This window comes from Pantherophis guttatus, chromosome 3 (assembly GCF_059756535.1).
Source record: "Pantherophis guttatus breed Tessera chromosome 3, ASM5975653v1, whole genome shotgun sequence".
NCBI classification, from domain to species: domain Eukaryota; kingdom Metazoa; phylum Chordata; class Lepidosauria; order Squamata; family Colubridae; genus Pantherophis; species Pantherophis guttatus.
Genome location: NC_142065.1, coordinates 167,445,354 through 167,468,063, shown reverse-complemented (window position 1 = coordinate 167,468,063; position 22,710 = coordinate 167,445,354). Strand labels below are relative to the sequence as shown.

Sequence of the window (22,710 nt, the reverse complement as noted above, 5' to 3'; positions counted from 1 at the left end):
TAGACGATGAAGCAGCCCTGTAAATCACAGGCTGAGTAATTCTGAGGAAATATGTTGAGAGGGTGTGTTCCTTCCTGGAGTGTGTCTAAGTCTACCTTTTGGCTATGTATTTTCACTAGGCTAAAGAAAACAAACCCACAAACCCGACAAGGTGTACTTAGGGAATAGGAAAGGCAACGGGGAGAGTTTAAATGCACGCTTGATGCTTGATCAACTGAATATTTTATATCACAGACCATAAAATCATTTAAGAATTAAACTGAAAGCATTTTCAAAATGACTTTTAACAAGCCCAGTATTGTAACTTGAGGAGAAAACTGAGAATGCTACAGGCTAATCTGAAAAAATTTGCTTTGCAAAAGGTTACAATGCTGCCAAATCAGTAGTGAAATAATATCAAATAAGTAGGGTAATGGTAGATTGACATAGCACCATAGAAGAAAGGAGTTTAAGTAGTGCAGCTTTTTCCACTCTAACCTGACAAACTGCATCTTAAATGTTAGTTGCCTATAAAAATAAGAAAAGTCTTGTGCATTTGACATCCTTTAATAACTCACAGAGGTTTATAAACTATGATTAAGCAAATTTTAGTTTAGAGCCATACATTAACTGGGTTACATTATGATGGCCTTACATTTTATTTTTATTTATCTATTTTTTTTACGTTTGGCTATTTTGCTTTTTTTAATCACAATGTCTATGAATAAAAGTATTTTCTACAACCAGATTATGTGGATATATTACAGTTTTTCACTGAACTGCTCAAAGTACGTCTCTGCTGCACTTTAAGTCAAAGCGTGAATAATATTTTTTTGTTGCTAGAGCCAAATCAGTATTGTTATCCTGAACGATGTCTCATGGATGATGCAGAACAAAAAGAAAAGGAAATTCCTACCTGACATGAATCACCCATATATTCAGGAGGGCAGAAACATGCCTCTACAGCATAAGCGATGTTTCCATTTCCTGTATTGGTGGCTTCTTCCAGACCAACATCGCCCAAAGTTAACCGCTGAGTTTCTGTGAAGTAAAGTCCCCTGATTTGTAATCCATCTAGTCTAGACAGGACCATCATCAGCTCCTCTCGAGATACTAAGTTATTGCTGCTGGTGTGCCTGAAGTTCTCCTGCACATTGAAGATACAAATGAAATTTGCATCTGGAATACATTGCAATAATCTTCTAGAGCACAGGAAAAAGGGAACATCGATTTTCAAAGAAAGACAGCACGAAAATCAGATGCTGGGTGTCTAGGGGAAAAGATGCTAGCAAAATAATTGTATCAACGAAAAACTAAAATCAGGCAAGAGATAATTAAAAGAATGATATGGAAGGTAGAATCAACAAATAATAACAGAGAATTGGGAGCAAAATATACACAATATATCTATTTTGAAAATGTTCTTAAAACAGTTGTCAAGCAGCAACAGCTCTTTGTTTATGCAAACCAATTATATGTCAAGACAAACATCTTGATTTTTATCAAGCTCCTGCCCTAGAAGATAATGTCCATTAAGAGAAAAGTTTTTTAACTCTTTATTAGGTAACTCTCTCATATCAATCAGAGAGAACCAAATAGGTTGGGTATATGAAGGAAAGAATTATTGGAAAATAAAACTGTATAATCTTCCATTTCCAACGTATTAAAACATTAGACAGCATGATGCTATGCATATATTTTCCATAGGTTCCATTCTTATTCATTTTGAATAGCAAACAGCATTAAATGCTATTCACTCCCACTTTTACTACAATAAAAGGCATTTGTTAGACTGTTTCTAAAGTGCTTTGGAACAAGATTCAATTCCTATCTTCAGTTCTAACGCTTAACTCAGCCTCATACATCAAAATGTCGGTTTGGAATGGCCTCAATCTTCAAGTACATCTGTAATTGAATGTAGAGTAGGATGCCAAATATCTTTATTTTTCAAGTCTAAACATGAACCAGCCAAGAACCCAGCTTGACTCTTCAGGCAACCAGTGAAAGTAGTTGCTTAACTGCAATACAACAGATTATTGTACCATATTATAGAATTACTGGATCCAGAATAATCTGATACTGCTCTTCTGTTTTTTGAAGGAAGAAATAAATCCTCATAAGTAAGCAAGAAAGCTATCTTTACAATCTGGCTTCTGGAAACATTCCCCCGAAGTCTTCTGGCTTGAAAAGTCCCATGATAGCACAACAGGCAAATTTTCATAAATAGGAGATCTAGCACTAGATAAATATGGTGTCTCTATAATCTTTGATTATTACAACATAGAAGCAAAGCAAATGGGAGGAAAAGGACTCAAGCAAGTATGCAGCACAGCTGGTAATCTTCCACGAGAGTCCCAAATACCTATTGCACCCAAGGATGTTGTTTCTCTTTCCAAATGCTGATTAAATATTCTGTTCTCCCTTGCTGCATTCAAAGTATAAATTTGCTACCTTCTTCTATAGCACATGAAGACTAGGGATCCATCCTGTAGTTTTATTTCCCACTGAGAAAATATTCTCAATTATTTACTGAATAATAGGCCATTCTCAATTAGAACATTAATTACAATAGAAATTCTTCTCACATATAGAAAGATTCTTTATGTACCATGTGCAGAAATATTTACTGCACAATTAAAACATGCTTATAAGCTTTTTTCTCCAATAGACAATGGAATATTCAGAACTACAGTCTTGGAAATTATTCTTAGAGCAGGAACATTTATGCTTGCTTTTTCTGATACGGATCAAAATAGGCCAAGATTTGATGGCATAGCTTAGCAAAAGTAAGTTAACATCATTCTTACCTCAACTAATTGGACTGATCCATAATACAGTTTGTCTGGCAAAGGATTATTAGGATCTATATAGGATATTTTCATCTCCCGTCCCTGTGCAAAAATAGTTGAAATTCAATGTCAGTACAATATTGTACCTATGTACCAAATTATCATGCTTCGTGAGAAACAGAGTGGGAAACAGAAGAGACAACATAGATAGAATCAGTTACAGCAATGATGGGTGCACTGATGGAAGACTTGAAAGATCAGGTTAAGGACAGGTTGTCATGGTGGTACCTAATCAATCAATCAATCAATCAATCAATCAATCAATGCATTTAAATAACCTGAATAATGTCTTAACAGCACTTGGGGAACAACACTAGGCTTATATATGCCTCCACAGAAACTCCATGTCCAGCGTCTCTTACAGACCAGCTAAAAATGCCATGGAGGGCAATGCCAATATAAGGAAGGGAGCATGAACAGCATAAATTAGCCTCTAGGAGCCCATCAGATACTAGCCCTGGCCACAGGGCTATCATAATCAAGCTCACTAATAGGTCATCAGAGATTATTAATATGCCAAGACCTGTGATCAAAGAAACCAGAAAAAGTAGGATAAAGAACACAGACTGCCACTATAGTGTGTTGATGAGATAAGCACATATCATGAGGCCATGTCCTCTTTAAAAAAAAGGCACTTTCCTGACAGGTAGTAGAACTTAAGGAACAAGAGCTATAAAAATGGCATATTCAAATAAAGACCTCCCAGACTTTCATATCTTCACATTGTGGCTGTGCAGTAAGCACCATGTAAGCACAGAAAATGAGTGGTAAAGGGTAAACACTTTTTAAAGCTAAGATGGTGCATTCATGTTTATATACATTATTTGACTTACAATTAGCTGTACATCTGGTCTTTTTTCCAGCAGAGCCATGCCTTCACTAGGTAAACCAAAGGATTTCAACTGATAGCTTAAATATCCTCCATATGAAGAAAGCTAAATAACAAATTGCAGGAAATACAGAAACTGGTTTTTATACTTTAAGATACCGTAATATTTAGTCTTCATAGTATCTTCAACCCCATTTGCAATATTGGTACAGAGAGGTCAAGAAAATTTTTAAAAACTTTGTCATTAAAAAGCTGTTTATTGATGTACCAGATTGTCACTTGCTAGAAACTTATTTTGCCTGAATAATTTGTTTGGTTTTGGCTTAGCATATTGTATGAATCCAGCTGCTATAATTCATAAATGAGGCTTTACAGTCTTCCATATAGGAGCCCAGTCTGCATTTGGCTATTATAAATAAAATAAAATAAAAAAGATAAAAGAAAATAGTATTTAGAGCTGATAATGGGACAATTTTGACAGATATTACAGAAAAGATCATATACCTTATTCCCCAAGTAAGATGATGGTGCCACCCAATATAAATTGTGCAGAAGGGGAGGTAATTCTTGGACATCAGCAACAACACTGTTGCTAATAGGATTGAAAGTTGTAGGAATACTCATGGCATTACCCACTGCTTCCAGATGCCAGTTTCTCATGTCGGTGAACTAATAGTAAAACAGAGGAGAGACACAAAGTTTTTGCTTTTAAACTAAAGTTTTCCCACAACACAAAAGTTTATTTGCAAGATGGAGTGGTATCTGGTAGAAACTCTTATCTGGCTTGTGTGAGAAGGTTTTCTGATTTCTACCACAAACACAAGTTTTTCTTGCCATTATAAAATACTGCCTGTGTAAAATTTACCTATGCTTCCAACATCATAGAAGGGCAATTGTCCACTCATCAAGACATAAGTTGTATCATAATGCAGTGACACAGAGCATACTAATCAATCACATGGATACATTTCACTAACTCCTTCTGCAAGTTACCCAGCAACATTGAGTAAATGCTGGAAAGTCAACTGCCCTGATTTACAAGTGAGGTGCTTTTCTGAAGAAGCAGGAAAATTTCCCAAGAGACCTTGGTGTCTGGGACAAGAAATACAATTTGGGCATTGCAACTGTAACAGACTTTAACACTTCTGCTCATGGCAAACAAACAAGGCGACCTGTTTTTGCAAAAACCTGCTGAAAGCTAAAGTAAAAAAACCAATAACTTTAAACTCGGCAGGATGGAAATGACTTTAAAAGGAACAGCAATGACATAAAGACACAGGAAAGGAGAAAAGATTTACAAGAGCATTACTTTTAACCTTAAAAAAAAAGAAAGAATCTTAAAATCCTCAGCACAAAGAGAGAAAACAGAAAAGTATTAATGACTGATAAAAGTCTTTCTGTCATTCTTTTTTTTTTTTAAGGTTAAAGGTAATGCTCTTGTAAATTTTTTTCTTAGAATGAACATCTTTAGCATCTGGAAAGCCACTACTGATTTGCGTGCAGCCAGTTCAATCCCCTGATTACCCTACAATCAAAGGTCTGGTGCTCATTTCAGCCTCAATCAATCACTGTTTTTAACATACAAAGCAAAACTCCAGTCACAGATATCTGGCTATCTGATCTATCTGATCTCCAAAGGGGAAATATATATATATGTAGCATTGCATACCTTGACTCTGCGTCTATTTGTACTGTGGCAAATATTGGTGGCTCCAAAACAAAAGCAAGTAGTACAACCTTTGGGATTAGCAGGATCCAGATAAAACGATCCTGAACGGCACATGTCACATTGCACCCCTTCAACATTCTCCTGTAAGTCAGTTGGAATAAACGATTAAATGTTTGCACTTAAAACTTTGCAGTAATAGAGGGAAAAAAATAGCTGTAAATGTTCAAGACAGTTTCTCCACGGTCTTTCAATACTCAATAGCACAGATGATACTAATATTATCTCTTTTGTAAGGACATTTTTTAAGTGTCTTTAGTACGTAACAGCCATTGCCACAACCATTATGCAGCTGTCAGTTTAAATAAGGGGCCTTCCACACAGACATCTTTGAAGTCTGCTAACACAAATTTTATTGCTGTGTGACTTAAATGAGTCACGCTGAATGCACCCAATATTTTTGATCAAATCATAAGAAACTAAAAATCTACTTCTGATCGGCATGAATGCTTCTATTCTTTTCTGTTTCCATATTATCCTATTTTAAAATACACATTTGCATATAAATAAGCCCTTCTGCCAGTAATATATTTCTCAAGAGATATATTTATAAATACACTCTCAAATGCTTTTTGAACTAAGAATTCTGGAAAATTATGAAAGTCAGTAATTACGATTCTCCTCCTATCTTTAGTTCAAAAAGGACAGATCATTCTATTAATGAGAAAATTTAAAAAGGCCAAAGCCTTCCTGCATTCCTAGTAAAAATGTAGACTATAAAGATCGTTGTGAAGAAGCCTGCCCGCCGCACATGTTCAATAAACGCAGCAGAGAGCATTAATAATACCACAGCATTTGTGTCAATGTGCACTTCAGTTTTTTGCTTTGACTATGATCATATTGCAACAGTTACAGGAATCTGAATGGAAAATAAATTGCCTCATACTGGTATACACAGATGAAGAATTTGATCAGCAGAGGAAGAAAATGGATGCTGCATCCATCAAGAGCCTTTTTGATTTAAAACAAGTGGATAGGGTATGCCAATAGGGAGAAATAAATGTGGCACTGACTAATAAAGATAAAGGTAAAGATTCCCCTCGCATATATGGGCTAGTTGTTCCCGACTCTAGGGGGCGGTGCTCATCTCTGTTTCAAAGCCAAAGAGCCAGCGCTGTCCAAAGACATCTCCGTGGTCATGTGGCAGGCATGACTAAATGCCAAAGGCGCACGGAACACTGTTATCTTCCCACCAAAGGTGGTCCTTATTTTTCTACTTGCATTTTTTACGTGCTTTCAAACTGCTAGGTTGGCAGAAGTTGGATCAAGTAACGGGAGCTCACTCCATTACGTGGCACTAGGGATTCGAACTGCTGAACTGCTGACCTTTTGATTGACACTGAGTCACTGAGCACCCAATCACTAATCCTATTACTAACTACAAATTAAGCACTATTCACTATAACTCTTGGAAAGTTTTTCTGGAAATGCTATGATATTTTGACAATACATAGGGCATCAAGTGAATAATTCATATATTCCAGTAGTGTTATTAGAATGTGGGATCACAACTAAATAATACTGATTGGCTGGTTCCCACAAGCCTAATTCCACACTCAATGAGCCCCAGTATTGGATATACCAATGAAATAGGTATCCAGTGAGAATGTTGCAACATATCTCCCTTTATTCAATTGACAAAATAGGTTGGGCAAGATGCATGCATTGCTGGAAAAGCAGAAGTATATAACCTGGTCAATAATTCTAGAGGATTTCCTAGCAATATTTTGTTTACAATAACAGAGAATTATAAATAAACCCATTCAACCTTTTCTTAATAATTCTTCCACATTCCTATTAAATGCAGTTGAAGAACTGTGCTCAAAAATCAACCATTTTCTCATGAGTGTCACCACCTAATTAAAGATCTATACAATCTAATGTACTAAAACTTCTAGAGACATATGTCTAGGTATATTATTTTTTAAAGTAATTGTGAGAATGAGAATTATTTACAGATGAATAGGGAAGGACACATAAAATAATCACACAAACTTTGAAATGTCAAAGCATCTGACCTTACAGAGGCAAACTCCTGTTCGTGGATTGCAGATGTCTGGTTCCGTTCCTCCTCTGTTACATTTACAAGGTTTACAGTTGGGAAAACCATAAGAACCAGGAGCACAACGATCACACTGCCGCCCTGCTATTCCTGAGCGACATCTTGAACAATAAAACAAAGGCCAAAAGTCCATTCTAAAAAGGGTGGTTTTCTATCCAGGAGATCAGATTGGTGTATAAAACTGCATCAGAGTAGTAGATGCAGAATTAGAATTAAGACTATAAAAATAAACCTGCCCCAGATGCTGAGTGGATCTTCATTCCTTAAAAACATTACCTTGCTAAGCATGACATTTTGCATTTCTTTTCCAGTGGCTAGCAAATTTTCTTTTACTTTCTATGCCAAAGACCAAAAACAGATATGATGCTGAGATCTCTGGTTTATCATTTTTGTATTGTATCAAAGGAGTTAAATGGAAACATTCTAAATCATTTGAAAGTGAGAAGCATGAAGATATGCTGGATGGTAAGTTTTGATGCAACAAAAATAAAATATTATAACTTAGGAACACAAAGATGGCAGGCCTGAGTTAACACTGAATTAGATGTTACATAATTAGGTAGGCTGGAAAATGACATTGGATTAGACAAGTTCACCACCTCATTTCCAAATACATTGTCTCAGAGAAAATCAATTGTCAGCTCAACCATAAAACAATTAGAAAGATCAAGAATATTGATGGGCTAAAAAAAAATACTAGAAGGGCTCTGGAAACCAAGGTAGTTTAAGATAAACCCCACAGCAATAACCCACAAATTGCTCATTATGCTTGTAATTGCCCCCCCCCCATCTCATAGATTAGCCCTAACCAATGAAATATCTAACACTCTGCTATATCCAATGAAATGGGTTGCCACTGTACTGAATCACATTTCTGTTCTAATTAGCATAACTACATGAACGAATTGCATCCATGCCCCTTTTCAGCTCGCCTTGCTACCTACAGTACTGAAATAAGCAATTTCTTGTTCAATAAACAAATGGCTCACTTTAAAATAAAACCTTGTCAGAGAAAGTTTTCCTATAATTATAAATAATTACTAATTAGTACAGAATGAACTATTCTTTTTCAGCTATCTAAAGTAATTGGGTTATCATGGAGCATCCTAAAATAAAAAGGTCACTGCATATGAAACACTCTCAGCTTTAGGATAAGAGCCATCCAATACTTTTTATACAGGATTATAGCAATATGCTAAAGCACAGATATTTTGTCAGAAGAAGAATATAGGTAATGCAGTGTTTCTCAATCTTGGCTAGTTTAAGATAGCTGGACATTAACTCCCAGAATTTCCTAACCAGCATGGTGGAGGATTCCAGGTGTTGACATCCAGACGTGTTAAAGTTGCCAAGGTTGAGAAACATTGAGTTAGGGTGAATGTATGTATAGACAGATACATAGCTAGCTGCCTAGATGAAAGATAGAATCAGCTATTAATCACGTCCCTAACAAAACAGCCTGTAAACATTGCTTGCTGTTCCAATGTTTTAGCCCTTTCATTGTATGGCAGAACAATAACCAATATGAATGGAATACTGCATTCAGTTTTGGTCGCCATGATGTAAAAAGGATGTGGAGACTCTAGAAAGAGTGCAGAGAAGAGCAACAAAGATGATTAGGGGACTGGAAGCTAAAACATATGAAGAACAGCTGCAGGAACTGAGCATGTTTAGTTTAATGAAAAGAAGGACTAGGGGAGACATGATAGCAGTGTTCCAATATCTCAGGGTTGCCACGAAGAATAGGGAGTCAAGCTATTCTCCAAAGCACCTGAGGACAGGACAAGAAGCAATGGGTGGAAACTAATCAAAGAGAGAAGCAAGTTAGAACTAAGGAGAAATTTCCTCACAGTTAGAACAATTAATCAGTGGAACAACTTACCTCAACCATTTGTCTGAAGTGGTGTAGGGTTTTCTGCCTAAGCAGGGGGTTGGACTAAAGACCTCCAAGGTCCCTTCCAACGCTGTTACTCTATTCTACTCTACTCTACTCTACTCTACTCTACTCTACTCTACTCTACTCTACTCTACTCTACTCTATTCTAATTGTATTCTATTATATGATACTATCTCTGGAAAGTAAAATATGTCTGCTGCTGAACAATGGAATGGAGTAAACCTGGCTCAGTAGCTTTACTATTGACTGTTTGGCCAATCAATAGCCACAATCCTTAAAAGCAGCAATTCCCATGTTTCATGCAGAACATCTCAAGAATTAACTTTCTGGTAAGTCACTTTAAAAAAAAACCACCTGAAGGATGTGGGACTGAGAATAAGGAATTGACCCAGAGTAATTAGTGAATTCTGCAATCTAAAATTTAGTTATAGCATCCTACTGTGCAAAAAAAAAAACCAAAATCAAAACCCCCAATCATTCCATCATAGAAATACTTACATACCTGCACTGTCCATCAATTTTATTACATTCAGAATTCATAGAACTGATAACTCCTTTGCTTGAGCAATTGCACTTTTCACAGCCAGTAAGTGGATGGTATCCAAAGTGCAACCTCACACACACTTCACATCTAGGCTTAACAGTTTGTGGGGGACAAATACATTTCCCAGTGATATCATCACAAAGACGCCTTCCACAGCTGCAAGCTGCAAACAAGAATACAAATTATTTCATACTCAAAGAATATTTGAATTACATACATTGCTCTTGTTGGACGAAAAATCCACTAGAACGTATTTCATCTCATTCCAAAATTCTTTGAAAAATTTGATTCGAACATACGTATGCTCAACCAGTAGTAGTCATTTTTATAAAATACATGGCTCCACCTACAATGTTATGTAAATAACTGCAAAAGCTGCTTAACATAATTGAGCAAGAAATAATATATTAGAGATGAGTCTCAAATACTTAATGGTATCTGGATGATCACATCTCAGTTTAAGAAGCTGAGATATGAATGAATGTTTTCTACATCCAAGCGTCCTTTTTGGCCATTCTTTACATCCAAACAAAGCAGGAAGTTTTTAATGAATAACTCTGAGCAAAATCCTTAAATTGAGAATGAAATCAACAACAAAATAAAATATTCGGTTCTTGGGCAACGTTCCAAAAAATGGGTAACCTCTCCCATGTGGAATGGCTACTTACGTTTGCAGAATGGAAATCCATAGTAACCTGTCTGACACCTGGTACACTGGCGACCAATGACGTGTGGTCTGCAGTTACAATGTCCTCCATCAGGGTTGCAAGTAGCGCTGGTGGCACCCTTTCTGTGGCAATTGCATGGCAGTGCCCCGTCATTAAAAGCAGCCACGAGTGATCGAGCTGAATTTCGACAAAATTCTGAGGAAATGCCAGGACTGTTAAACAGAAGGATAGAAGGAGAACACACCTGAGTTCCACTATTAAAAAGGTTATGCCCACTTTCATTTACATTTATATAATATGTACTTATTTAATATGCTTTTAGCATAATCCATAATCCATCTTTCTTTTTATATATATATTCAATGACTTACACTATGTGAAAACTGTTTCCCCCACACTGGCTGATGAAATCAGTTGAACGAATCACACTGTCTTTATGAAGAAGTGTGTAGCTGTAGCTATCTGCTGGAACAACCAGGATATGCTCCTTTAAAATGATAAAAATGATTTGCATATTTTAGAAAGTTAAAGTATTGATGCACAGTTTCCAGACAGTTTCCATGCATTTTAAGGTTATGCACGCATGTGTGAAAAGCACTTGCATTGCACCTAAATCCTAAAAAGGTAAAAAACTTAAAATACTTATTTAATATTTATTTATTTAAAACAATTCTAAATGTTTACATAATTATATTAAATAGTCGTATAATTATGAATGGAGGTCCATTCCTAAATGGGGCTTGCCTTAGTCTCTCTTATTCTTACACTCCCTGGGTACCCCTGTCTTCCCCCTAGTATTAGGAAACCTCTGCCCCAGGCAGAGGTTTTCTGAAAGGGGAATGAAATTCCCTCTTGAAAGGGAATGAAATTGCTTCCCTCTCTTCTGTGAATAGTAATAATTTCTCCTCACAGAAAATTGTGTTCCACCAATAAAGCACACTATTCAGATGGTCACTTTAGAAACCAAGAATGCAGTGAGTATATTTTACCAGGGTTGTATTTTGGGATGGTACGAAGACAATGATTTCAAGATTTTTATGAAAGTAATGAAAAAATCAATGTCAAAGAGAAGATGAAGAACAGCACAAATGAGAAACATCTGCCCAGAAGTAGGGTTATTCTGAGCAGGGTCTCTGAAAGAGTATGTAGAATTTCAACAGGTAATGAAAAGAAGACCCTTCTGATGTATAAAGGTAAATATAAAGGTTTCCCTTGTCCAGTTGTCTCAATTCTAGGGGGCAGTGTTCATCTCCATTTTTTAGCCAAGGGAGTCAACATTGTCCAAAGACATTTCCATTGTCATGGGGCCACGACTATACACCAAAGGTGCACAGAATGGCGGTTACCATCCCACTGAAGCGGTACCTAATTATCTACTTGCATTTGCATGCTTTCAAACTGCTAGATGGGCAGGAATTGGGACAAGCAACAGGAGCTTGCCCTGTTGCGCAGGACTCTGGTCTCAAACCCAGGCTGTCAGCATACAAGCTCAGTGTCTTTAATCACGGTTAAAGCCACCACAGTCCCCTTCAATATATATCTAAGTCCAAATACATAATAACATTTTGAATTGTTTTTGAAAACTACTAGAAACAAGTGGTGCTTTTGGCAACTAGCAAAATGTGTTATTAGCAATCTAATCCTGATTAGCAGCTTAATGATAATTACACACCTATGACATGTATGGTCATTGTTTTAGAAATATTTCCTTACCTAAATAGAGAAAAGAATGACCACTGTTGGACAAAAAAGCATTGGGAGGAAAAGCAACTTCCAATTTCCTGCTGGCTTCTCCATTGACTTTCCTTGTGGGAAGCTGGTAGGGAGTTTCAGAAATCTTCCTTCCTTCCTTCCTTCCTTCCTTCCTTCCTTCCTTCCTTCCTTCCTTCCTTCCTTCCATCCATCCATCCACCGACCCATCCATCCATCCATCCTTCCTTCCCCACAGGCAGGTAAATGATTGCTGCCAGGTGAGGGAGGAAGCAAGAGAGTGAGCTAGTGTCCACTATGATGCAAGCATTGAGGGACTGGCCAAGAATGCACGGTAGTGGAGACAACTTGCAATCTTCTCTGCCACGTTCTCCCTTGCAGACTTTCTCTCTGCAAGCTTTCCACAAGCAAAAACTTTGATAGTGGGAAGGTGGCAAGGAGTGTGAGTAATCACATTAGTTCCTTCTGGCTTCCCAATTGACTTATGGGAAGCTTTCAGGGAATCTTGAAAATGAGGATCACATGGCCACAATGACCACAGCAGCCACACTATGATGTTAAAGTGGCAACAAGTTCCTCAAATTTCATTTCCACAGGCGTCATGGGTCACAATATTCTGTAAGTCAACCCATTTGAGTTACTTTGGTTTAATAATTCTTGCCCTTTACATTCCAAAATCATCTAATTGAAGGTTACAAATAATAAAACAGACATGAAAGTTTTAGTAGTATATACATGGATTGAACAAAATACAGTTTTGAGCAATTTTCAAAAGTCATACTTTGTGCAACATAGTGCAATAGCCCAAATCAATTTTCTCTAACTCAGGACCCTCGAGATATGTGGAGTTACAAGTCCCTAGATTTGCTGCTATCACAGTTACTGGCCATCATGGCTAGGAACTCTTAATTGCAGTTTTACACATTTGGCAAGATATGGGAGGCCAGTAGAAGCTTTAGCTTACCAGAGCATAAGTAAATGTAATTGGATAGTCTCTATCTCAATTAAAAATTAAGCAGTTTTTAAACTTACCAATACCATTGTTCTTCCATTAGGAATTTTCATAGTGACTGAGATGTCATGTTTAAGTATATCAAATTCAATATGATTTTCAGACATTACCAGACTTCGACATCCGGAAGTATGTGGACAAAATGAAGCATTGTAATAACCTAGAACAGGTAGAAGTGGGTTGAGGACACATCTAATCTATGAAAACTCAAATGTCCGAAAAAATCTAAAACACTGTTAAATCGAGGTTACCTGACCAGAGTTGTCCTCCATCCACTAATACTTGCACTGGAAATGTTGGATTTTCTGGCTGGTAAAAATGTATGATAAACACATATCGGCCTTTATGTGGGACTCTCCCATTCAGGGTAATTTGGTTCTGTCAACATAAAAATGTGAAAATTAATATATTGGTCATCACAAAGTGAACACTGAGCATTATGTTTGCACACTAATGTTTCCTTGATTTAATACTAAAATGAAGTAGAAGGTATTTGATTACTTTAATAAGAAAAACTTTCTGACCTACTTTTGTTTGAACCCTCTCTTTCTCAGGAAATGACTTAAAACTAAAATGGAACAGAAATAGAACAACCTGCTCATCAAGTGTGATATTTCAACTGTATGGTACTTTAGCTATTTTTAGAAACTGTAAATGATTTCAAGTAGTTGCAGCTTGTGAAGGAAAAAATCATAATAACAATTCACTACTCTTCTTTTTACGATTCTCTCAGACGTGGATTTCAGCAGGTTCTGACCAGTTCTGGAGAACCAGTAGCGGAAATTTTGAGTAATTTGGAGAACCGATAGTAAAAATTCTGACTGGCCCCGCCCCCATCTATTCTCTGCCTCCCAAGTCCCAACTGATCGGGAAGAAATGGGGATTTTGCAGTATTCTTCCCCTGGAGTGGGGTGGGAATGGAGATTTTACAGTATCCTTCCCCTGCCACGCCCATCAAGGCACGCCCATCAAGCAATGCCACGCCCACAAGCCACACCCACAGAACCGGTAGTAAAAAAATTTGAAACCCACCACTGAATTCTCTACAAGACTATAGAAGCTCATATCGTAAATAAAAGTAATCTATCAAACACCAATACAGAGCATTCTCAGATTGCTGGTAAAGCTCCATTTTTTGTTCTCTGTCAAACTTCTTCCTTTAGCTACTCTAAACATGGTTGACATTTTCCAGAAATTGGATATAGTGTGGCTCATAGTAAAATTTTATTATAAACTAAGCAATATTATTGGCAGAAGATTATACTCTTTTTTTCCACCTCCTGCAATTTCAACATGGTGCCTTTTTCTCCTGTTCTTCTTATGGCTCAATCAGCATTGATAAGGAGTGAGAGGTCCAGTTTATGGCCGATTTTTTATGAAATGCCTCATGGCTCAGTACTCTCTCCACCTCTGTTCAACATCTACATGAAGCTGGTGGCTGAGATCATTCACCATGAGAGGCTGAGGTATCATTTCCACAACCGTGATCCAAGAAATGCTGCTGCTGCCCTCTCACAGTGCCTGAAAGCTGTGGGGGGGCCTGGATGGGGGACAACAGACTTTGGCAGAACCTTGAAGCTCCATGCACCCAAAGATTGAATGGCTTTGGGTGCATGGAGCTTCAAGATCCAGGACTTTAACTACCTTAATTCTGGATGGGGTGCACTACCCCAGATAGACCCAGTCTGCAACTTAGGGGTCTCCCAGAGATGCAATTCCTGCTCAAAGAGTTGGTGCAGTCATGGCTAGGAGAGACTTTGGAGAACTTTGTGTTGTGCACTAGTTGTGGCCTTTCCTGGATTGGGAGTCCCTACACTCAGTCATTCAAACTCTGGTCATCTCACATTTGGATTACTGCAATGCACTTTACATGGGGCTAACTTTGAAGGGCATTTGGAAGCTTCAATTAGCAGTGGCCTGGACAGTTCTTTGGGCCCCTATGGTGGCCCATGTTACCTCACTGTTCCATGAGCTGCATTGGTTGCTGGTTTGCTTCCAGGTGCAATTCAAGGTGTTGGTTATTAACTTTAAAAACCCTGCATGGCATGGGTTCAGGATACTTGAGGAACCATCTCATCCCAATGGGACTGGCCTGCCCCGACCACACCGGCAGAAAAGGCAGCTGCAGGCCCCTTTCTGGATCAAGGATTTTCAGCTGGCAGGATCCAAGAGAAGACCTTCTCTGCTATGGCTCCTGCCCTTTGGAACATTTTGCCCGCTGAGGTGAGATCGGCTGTCATCCTTCTAACTTTCCAAAAGGCCCTGAAGACTTGGTTCTGCCAGATGGCTTGGAGCCTCAACAGGAGACCATCACACTGGAGGTGGTTGATAAGTTAAGAAGAAATCCCAGATCCCACAGATACATCCTGCTCCTTATTTCCCCATCTTTTAACTATAATTTTTATCTTTGATTGTAACTCCATTTTTATCAGTTTTGAAATATTTATCTTATGCTTTTAAGGCTTTTAATGCTGTAAGCTGCCCAGACTCGCTTCCAAATGAGATGGGTGGCTAACTAACTAACTAACTAACTAACTAACTAACTAACTAACTAACTAACTAACTAACTAACTAACTACCTAAATAAATAAATAAATAAATAAATAAATAAATAAATAAATAAATAAATATACACTGACTTTCTAATGATATACAATAAACAGAAACTCACCACCGAATTTGAACATAGATATAGAAAATTATGAGGTATTCATCTCCACCCTCAGGTGACAAAATGAATTTCCATATGGAATATGAGCTTCAAGAGTCATCTGAGCTACTACATCTCTTTACTAGATGTCAACTTCTTGCAAATCAGTTAAGGGAAGTACTCAAAGAATTTCAGGCCTTCAACTCCATAGCAAGTAAGTTTAATATTTACAAACCAACGGGCTTAAAGTCCCTACTGGACTTTTTCTACTTTTAATGCAAAAGGTAAATTACCTGTGAGGAAGACAGAGTCACACCATTAGCTGAGTGAAGAGGTGATAAAGGAAAACTCAATGAATCCCAGGAGACCACATATCTTGACCCTTCCACAACTTCGCTGTTCCTGTGAGCTTCCAAAACTATAGCTTCAAGAGGCTTTTCATATTGCAATGGTATACAGGAGGCACTTTAAAGACAGAAGAATGCCAAATAAATGTCAAATATGGCATATTTAAAAAATGCTCATTGAACATAATAAAATATGCCTCAAAATATAGACTGTGAACTCAATAACTCTGTTCCCACAACAATCAAACTGCAAAATATTTACCCTAGTATGTTGTGCTAATCCTTGCAACATAGTTTTATTTATTATTATTTATTATTTATTTAATTTATATACCGCCCTTCTCCAACAGGACTCAGGGCGGTGAACAGCCACGGTAAAAACACAACATATAAAATTTAAAAACAATTTAAAAAACATTAAATACTTTTGGCCATCAATTTAAAATAACCCAATTAAAACCAATTATAAATTTAAAGCTGTAAGGATAGGGTCAAGCCAGCCTGGCTAGATGGAATAGATGTGTTTTCAGGGCCCGACGAAAAGTCCGGAGGTCTGGTATCGTGCGTATCTCTGGGGGTAGGTTGTTCCAGAGGGCAGGTGGTGCCACAGAGAAGGCTCTCCCCCTGGGGGTTGCCAGCCAACATTGTCTGGCCGACGGCACCTTGAGGAGGCTCTCTCTTGTGTGAGCGAACTGGCCGGTGGGAGGCTATTGGCGGCAGAAGGTGGTCTCGTAAATACCCCGGCCCTAAGCCATGGAGCGCTTTAAAGGTGGTCACCAACACCTTGAAGCGCACCCGGAAGACCACAGGAAGCCAGTGCAGCTCGCACAGGAGAGGTGTCACATGGGAGCGCCCCATCGCTCCCATAATCCCCCGCGCGGCCGCATTCTGGACCAACTGGAGCCTCCGGGTGCACCCCAAGGGGAGCCCCATGTAGAGAGCATTGCAGTAGTCCAGGCGGGAAGTGGCGAGTGCCTGAGTGACCATGCATAGGGAGTCCCGATCTAGAAAGGGACTCAACTGGCGTATCAGGTGAACCTGATTAGTTCTGATTAGAACCTGAACTAGTTAGTTGCTAGTTCAGTGTGTTGTGTGAATCAGGAAAATAGGATTAATTCAAGTTCAACTGCATAGTCAACATTTAGGACACAACCAAAGGGTTTACCATATGATGACTCAAATAGCAAAATTATTCTTTGAACATGAATCCTTTGATAGACAAAACGACATAATTTATCTAGAGGAAAGTATCAGCATCATTGGAAAGTCTTAAGATCAAATAAGTCTGACTACTTCAATCAAGGTTTCTTACGTTAGAGTAATGGAGTGAAAGCTATGTTGCACGATGGACATTGTAAATAGTCCCAAAATGCTGAGCAAACGGAGAATATTCACATTACTAAGTCTTAAAGTTCAACTTCTATGAGAAGCAAAAGGGAAGGAAGCATTTTACCTTGAACCATGGATATATGTTGCAATGCAATAAACTTGAGGTTCCACATAGTCCAGAGAAAAATCCTCAACTGGAATAATGCAAATTTTATGCTAGGAAAGAAAGACAATGTGTCTGTTAACTTTTTCCCCATTAACAGGAGCATGTGAAAATGGGGGCTGCATATTATTTAAACTTCTACTTATGCTTCTAGAAAAAGTAAAGATAAGAAAGCTTTCTAGCTAAAAACTAATCCGTTTGTTGAGACTTGTGAGCGCAGGACTTGTTGGCTTAAAGCTTTGCCCTACAGTATTTTTGTATTTAGAAGGATGTGTGAGTGCACTATGAATGCAGCATGGTGCATAGAGGGGAGCTCATTACATGGGATTAACTTGGCCAACATTTACTCACTGTATTGTCTTAAACTGAGCAGCACTTTTTCGTGTGGCTGTTGCTAAAAATAGGATCACCAACATGATTGCCAATGTCCAATGACAGATATGGCACAACAAGAAGAATTGTCTTAAACCAGCTTGTTTGCTTTTATTAAGGAGAGAAGGAAGACATAGAAAGATTAAATCTTCATATACCAAAAGGTGGCAGTAAAGACCTTAGAATACAAACTACCATATTTGAATCTTTCAAACAGAGGAATCTCTAGAAAAGTGATTGCTTTATCTAGTGTACTGTGTGGTTCCAGAAAATCCATACTTTTGCAGCTTGACTTTCTTTTGAGACAGGTGGCTCATGTGGGGATTTCCTCTAGGTAAGCTGAGAGAGAGAACTGGTTCAAAGCTACCCAGTAAATTTTACGGTCAAATGAGGATTTGAAACTAACTAAGTGACCTGATGTAATTTCCTTATCACCTGACCCATTTCAAGACCCATCACAAGAACCTCACTTGACACACCGATACCCGGAGCCCTTATAAACAGAAGAACACTGACACGTAAGATGTTACCTAGCCTGGTAATGAAATGTTCGGAAACCAACCTACAACCTTGGAGGATGAACTTTCACCCTCATCCTACACCTGAGCTATAGATATTCATCACTATTGCAAACTAACTAATTCCTCTTGAGTTGTCTTCTGCATTCATAAAAACACATATACACAATCATATACCTATATCCTGAATGATATAGGTATATGATAGTGATAGTTAATGATAGTGACTAAGACCAGCAACCCCATTGCTAAGCAATGCAGCTGTAAAGTATGACATCTTGTCTCCAGTTCGAGCAGAGGGTTGGACTAGAAGACTTCGAAGATCCCTTTCAGCTTTGTTATTCTATGTGGCTGCATTGACTTACAAAGGCAGTTCCAGCAGTTCCATTTACCATTGTTAGGTGAATCCCACATGATTATTAGGTGTGACATCATGTGATCACCATTTATGACTCCTGCCAGCTTCCCCACTCACTTGCTGGAAATTGGCAGTGGAGGTTGCAAATAATGATCACGTGACTGTAAGACACTGCCATGGGATAATTGAAAGCTGGTTGCCAAGCACCTAAATTACAATCATGTGACCACAGAGACACTACAACAGCCGCAACGACAAGGATTAGTTGCAAGTCCTTATTCAATATTGTTGTAACTTCAGTCACCAAGCAATTAGTTGCTGAACAAAGACTACCTATATTCTCTCCTGCACAGACGAAATACAATATTCACACATACAGTCATATACATGTATATTTACATTTATATTTCTCATTACACTACTTCTTAATTCAGTCTCCTGTAGTAATGATAACAAGAAATAAAAATGGAAGAAAAAGGGAAGGGTCTTGGGCTGGAAATGTAGAAAAACTGGATTTGGGGTTGGGAACAAGACCATTGATGGACAGAAGGATATAAAAGGAGATGGACAGGCAGCAAAGGAGAAAAGTTAGATAGAATCATGACAACTGAATAAAGCTACAAGAGAGACACCAAAGCAGATATATAGAGCAGAAGAATAATTGGTTGAGCTGGAATAAGATAGCATTCTATATTTCCTATATAAAATAGTTGCATATTTTCTTGATATTCTGTTCAGGAAAATATAAGAAACTCACCAGTAGAAAATCTATAGCTGATGATCTGAGATGTAATGTTGTATCAGCCAAAAGGTCAAAAACTGCAATACGAGCCATATCATCGATCACAACACTGCGACACAGGAAGCTGGAATAGGTTTTAAAAGTAGTTAGTAACTAAGTCCTAATATTCTCCAATTCCAAAGAAGGGGTTTTTTTCTGCCTTGAACAACTTCTCTATGAAGCTATCACCAAATGCATGAATTACATATCAATTTTAAATTAAATAAAGAAGCCCACTGCTTTCAATCAATACATGCACATTACAGATTTCAGTTCACCATTCAGTTTGTTCTTCTATGGTAGGCCTGTGAAACAGCTGGTATCTAAGGCTATTCTACAAATACATGCCTTTACAAAACATGACAAAAAATGTTAACACAAGATTAACTTGAAAAAGAGTCACAACCAGGGTGGACAGATTTTAGGACTGTGTGGGATACAACAGAAGTCTAGTAACTAAATCCATGTATTAAAAAGTGCTGAAGATGTGTGTTCAAAACATAATGAAAAAGATGTGTTGAAGTATGTATTTAGTCCAGGAATACAGGATAAAAAAACCCAAATTGTGCTTTTATACAGCTGCCCCATAATTCCACTGCTGGTTTCATTTCCCAGTCTTCATGAGTGATCATATAAAGAAATGTTTAAATTATTGCTATAGTTCAACAATAGAAATAGCAATCAAAATGCCTTTCATTCCTCTGGAAATCATCCCCTCAGGCAGGATGCAAATATTAATATCAAGAAGTAGAATCTAAAACATCTTCTGCCCTTTCTTAGCTTAAATTTGTTGAGGATATTTAATATTTTAAAACTATTTCTATATTCTTTTCAGTGTAACAGGAATGATTTTAAGTTTTTACATATCATCCACACTTCAATTATATAAGAAAAAAACCCTCTTGATTAACAGTATGTGTCTAATTGAATGAGAAAGAAACTACAACTGTTTTCTTGAAAGTAGAGGCAAAGAACTGAGCCTGAAAAACAAACATGTTATTTAGAGTGCTATTTTTATCAGATAAAATAAAGGAGATAAAGAAAAGGACTGCATTGGAAACTAAGAACCCCAGGAAAGAAGGAAGAAAGACAGGTATAATTAAATTATTAAAGCCCAAAACATCAACTTATTACATTTTTCTCACCTATATGTGCAGCTGTATATATTAATTTTAGCCTCCATCACTTGTCCAAGACTTTCAGTCTGTATATTGCTGACATACATTAGATCATGATCTGTGACATACTCAAAGATGATTACATAGCGGCCAATTTGGGGAACCTTCAGTTTGATCTGTAGATTCACCTAAAGAAGATTCAAATCATGCTTGGATGCTATCAGAATAATGGAGGGGTGGCTACTTCATGCACTAAATTATCACCTCGGTTTTTAACCCATAACCACAGACCTGCGGTCATAGTGACTGCAACAGTTTTCCAAAATGTTTGGAACACCCCTATTTTTAGACATGGACCATTCTGGTTGTGAATAGCTTTTGTTTTCCTGCCAATAAGTGTGTATGCAGCATCGCACTTACTTAAGTTATTTGGTGTTTTCTGTAGCGGTGTTTGAATTTGAATTGTGGTCATTTTGACCGCAGATCTTCGTTAACATATATATTTTTTATAATGTCGGGGCCACATTTTCTGCCAAATAGTATGTGATTTGGTGACCCAAACTTTGAAGAAACTGTTCTAACATGGTATGAAGAAACAGAGAGTGATCTGAATGAAGTGGAATCAGATTGCAACAAAAATTTTGTAATGGATGATGAGGAACCCACAGCCGCCACCAATTCTGACATCAGCGAAAACAACAACAGGTAAGGTAGAGAGACTAGCTAATACCACAAGAGATATCTGCAAGGACATAGACACCATGTTGGAAGCTCAATGTATAGGTAAGTATAAGTATTAACCCTGGAGAATGGAGAAGAAAATAGGTATTATGAAGCTCCTGATGAAATTGATGACCAATCTACAATCTACATCTACAATCTACATCATGCAATAATTTACATAGCAAGAACAAATTCAAATGGTCTTCTGAAACTTTTGCAACAATAGATACAGAACCACTAGTCACAATATTGTAGTGCAATTATCTGGACTATGGCCAGCAGCTATAGCGGTCATTATGACCTCATGTCTGTAATAGTGTAGGCGAAATAGTCCATCTGTGGTTAAGGGTTAAAGCAAAGGAGAGTAACAAGGGAAGTAAACCTGTAAATGCTTTTTTGCTAGGAAAATAATAACTGTTTTCTTCTACATTCTCCAGAGTTAATACTTTCCCTATACATTTAGCTTCCAACATGGTGTCTATGTCTTTGCAGATATCTTTTGTGGCATTAGCTAGTCCCTCTACCTTACTTGTTGTTGTTTTTTAATTAGATTTTTAGTACAATGTTGTAAAAGAAAATTCTAGCATCTGGTGTCATCTTTATACAGTATTTCAGAATGCCTCTAGGGCTTACATGAGTCATAAAAACAAAGATGGTGGATGACTGCATCCACTGGTTCACCAACCTGCCCAGAAAAAGAGAAGCAGAGTGATTGGGGTATCCTGAAGCCTAAACAGGTAGAGGTAGGGCAACCACATCAGTTTGACTTCTAGTAAAGAAGTATTTCATAATTATTCACATCTACAATGGCAGTCATAAAATAAGCTCCTTTTTGGCCATAGCTTTGGGAGAGCACCCACAATAGAGCATTAAAATTATCAATGTGCACATAGATCCAGAAAGAAGATGCATAAAACAAAAACGTATCAATATGGCACATGCTGTGACAAATCTATAGACAAACAAGGAAGCTATTAGAATGGTATATACAATTGTAATGGAATGTGTAGATGATCTTGGAAAATGAGGGGAAGAGATGTTGCCTAGGAATCAGACCAGAGATGCAGGAGCCCCA

At 37.7% G+C, this 22,710-nt stretch overlaps 1 protein-coding gene across 1 annotated transcript in view; it reads right to left on the bottom strand.

The window, feature by feature from the left end:
* LAMA3 (laminin subunit alpha 3) overlaps positions 1–22,710 on the bottom strand; it is a 136,598-nt gene that overhangs the window by 62,544 nt on the left and 51,344 nt on the right. Inside the window, exons 24-38 of the mRNA XM_087891338.1 lie at positions 20,940–21,100; positions 19,771–19,879; positions 17,727–17,818; positions 16,220–16,391; positions 13,528–13,654; positions 13,297–13,436; positions 10,926–11,041; positions 10,555–10,766; positions 9,845–10,049; positions 7,402–7,546; positions 5,327–5,467; positions 4,162–4,326; positions 3,662–3,763; positions 2,787–2,870; positions 896–1,126 (exon numbers count right to left, since the gene is read on the bottom strand). Of these exons, the coding sequence (XP_087747464.1) occupies positions 896–1,126; positions 2,787–2,870; positions 3,662–3,763; positions 4,162–4,326; positions 5,327–5,467; positions 7,402–7,546; positions 9,845–10,049; positions 10,555–10,766; positions 10,926–11,041; positions 13,297–13,436; positions 13,528–13,654; positions 16,220–16,391; positions 17,727–17,818; positions 19,771–19,879; positions 20,940–21,100 (2,202 nt within the window). The remainder of the gene's footprint in view (positions 1–895; positions 1,127–2,786; positions 2,871–3,661; positions 3,764–4,161; positions 4,327–5,326; positions 5,468–7,401; positions 7,547–9,844; positions 10,050–10,554; positions 10,767–10,925; positions 11,042–13,296; positions 13,437–13,527; positions 13,655–16,219; positions 16,392–17,726; positions 17,819–19,770; positions 19,880–20,939; positions 21,101–22,710) is intronic.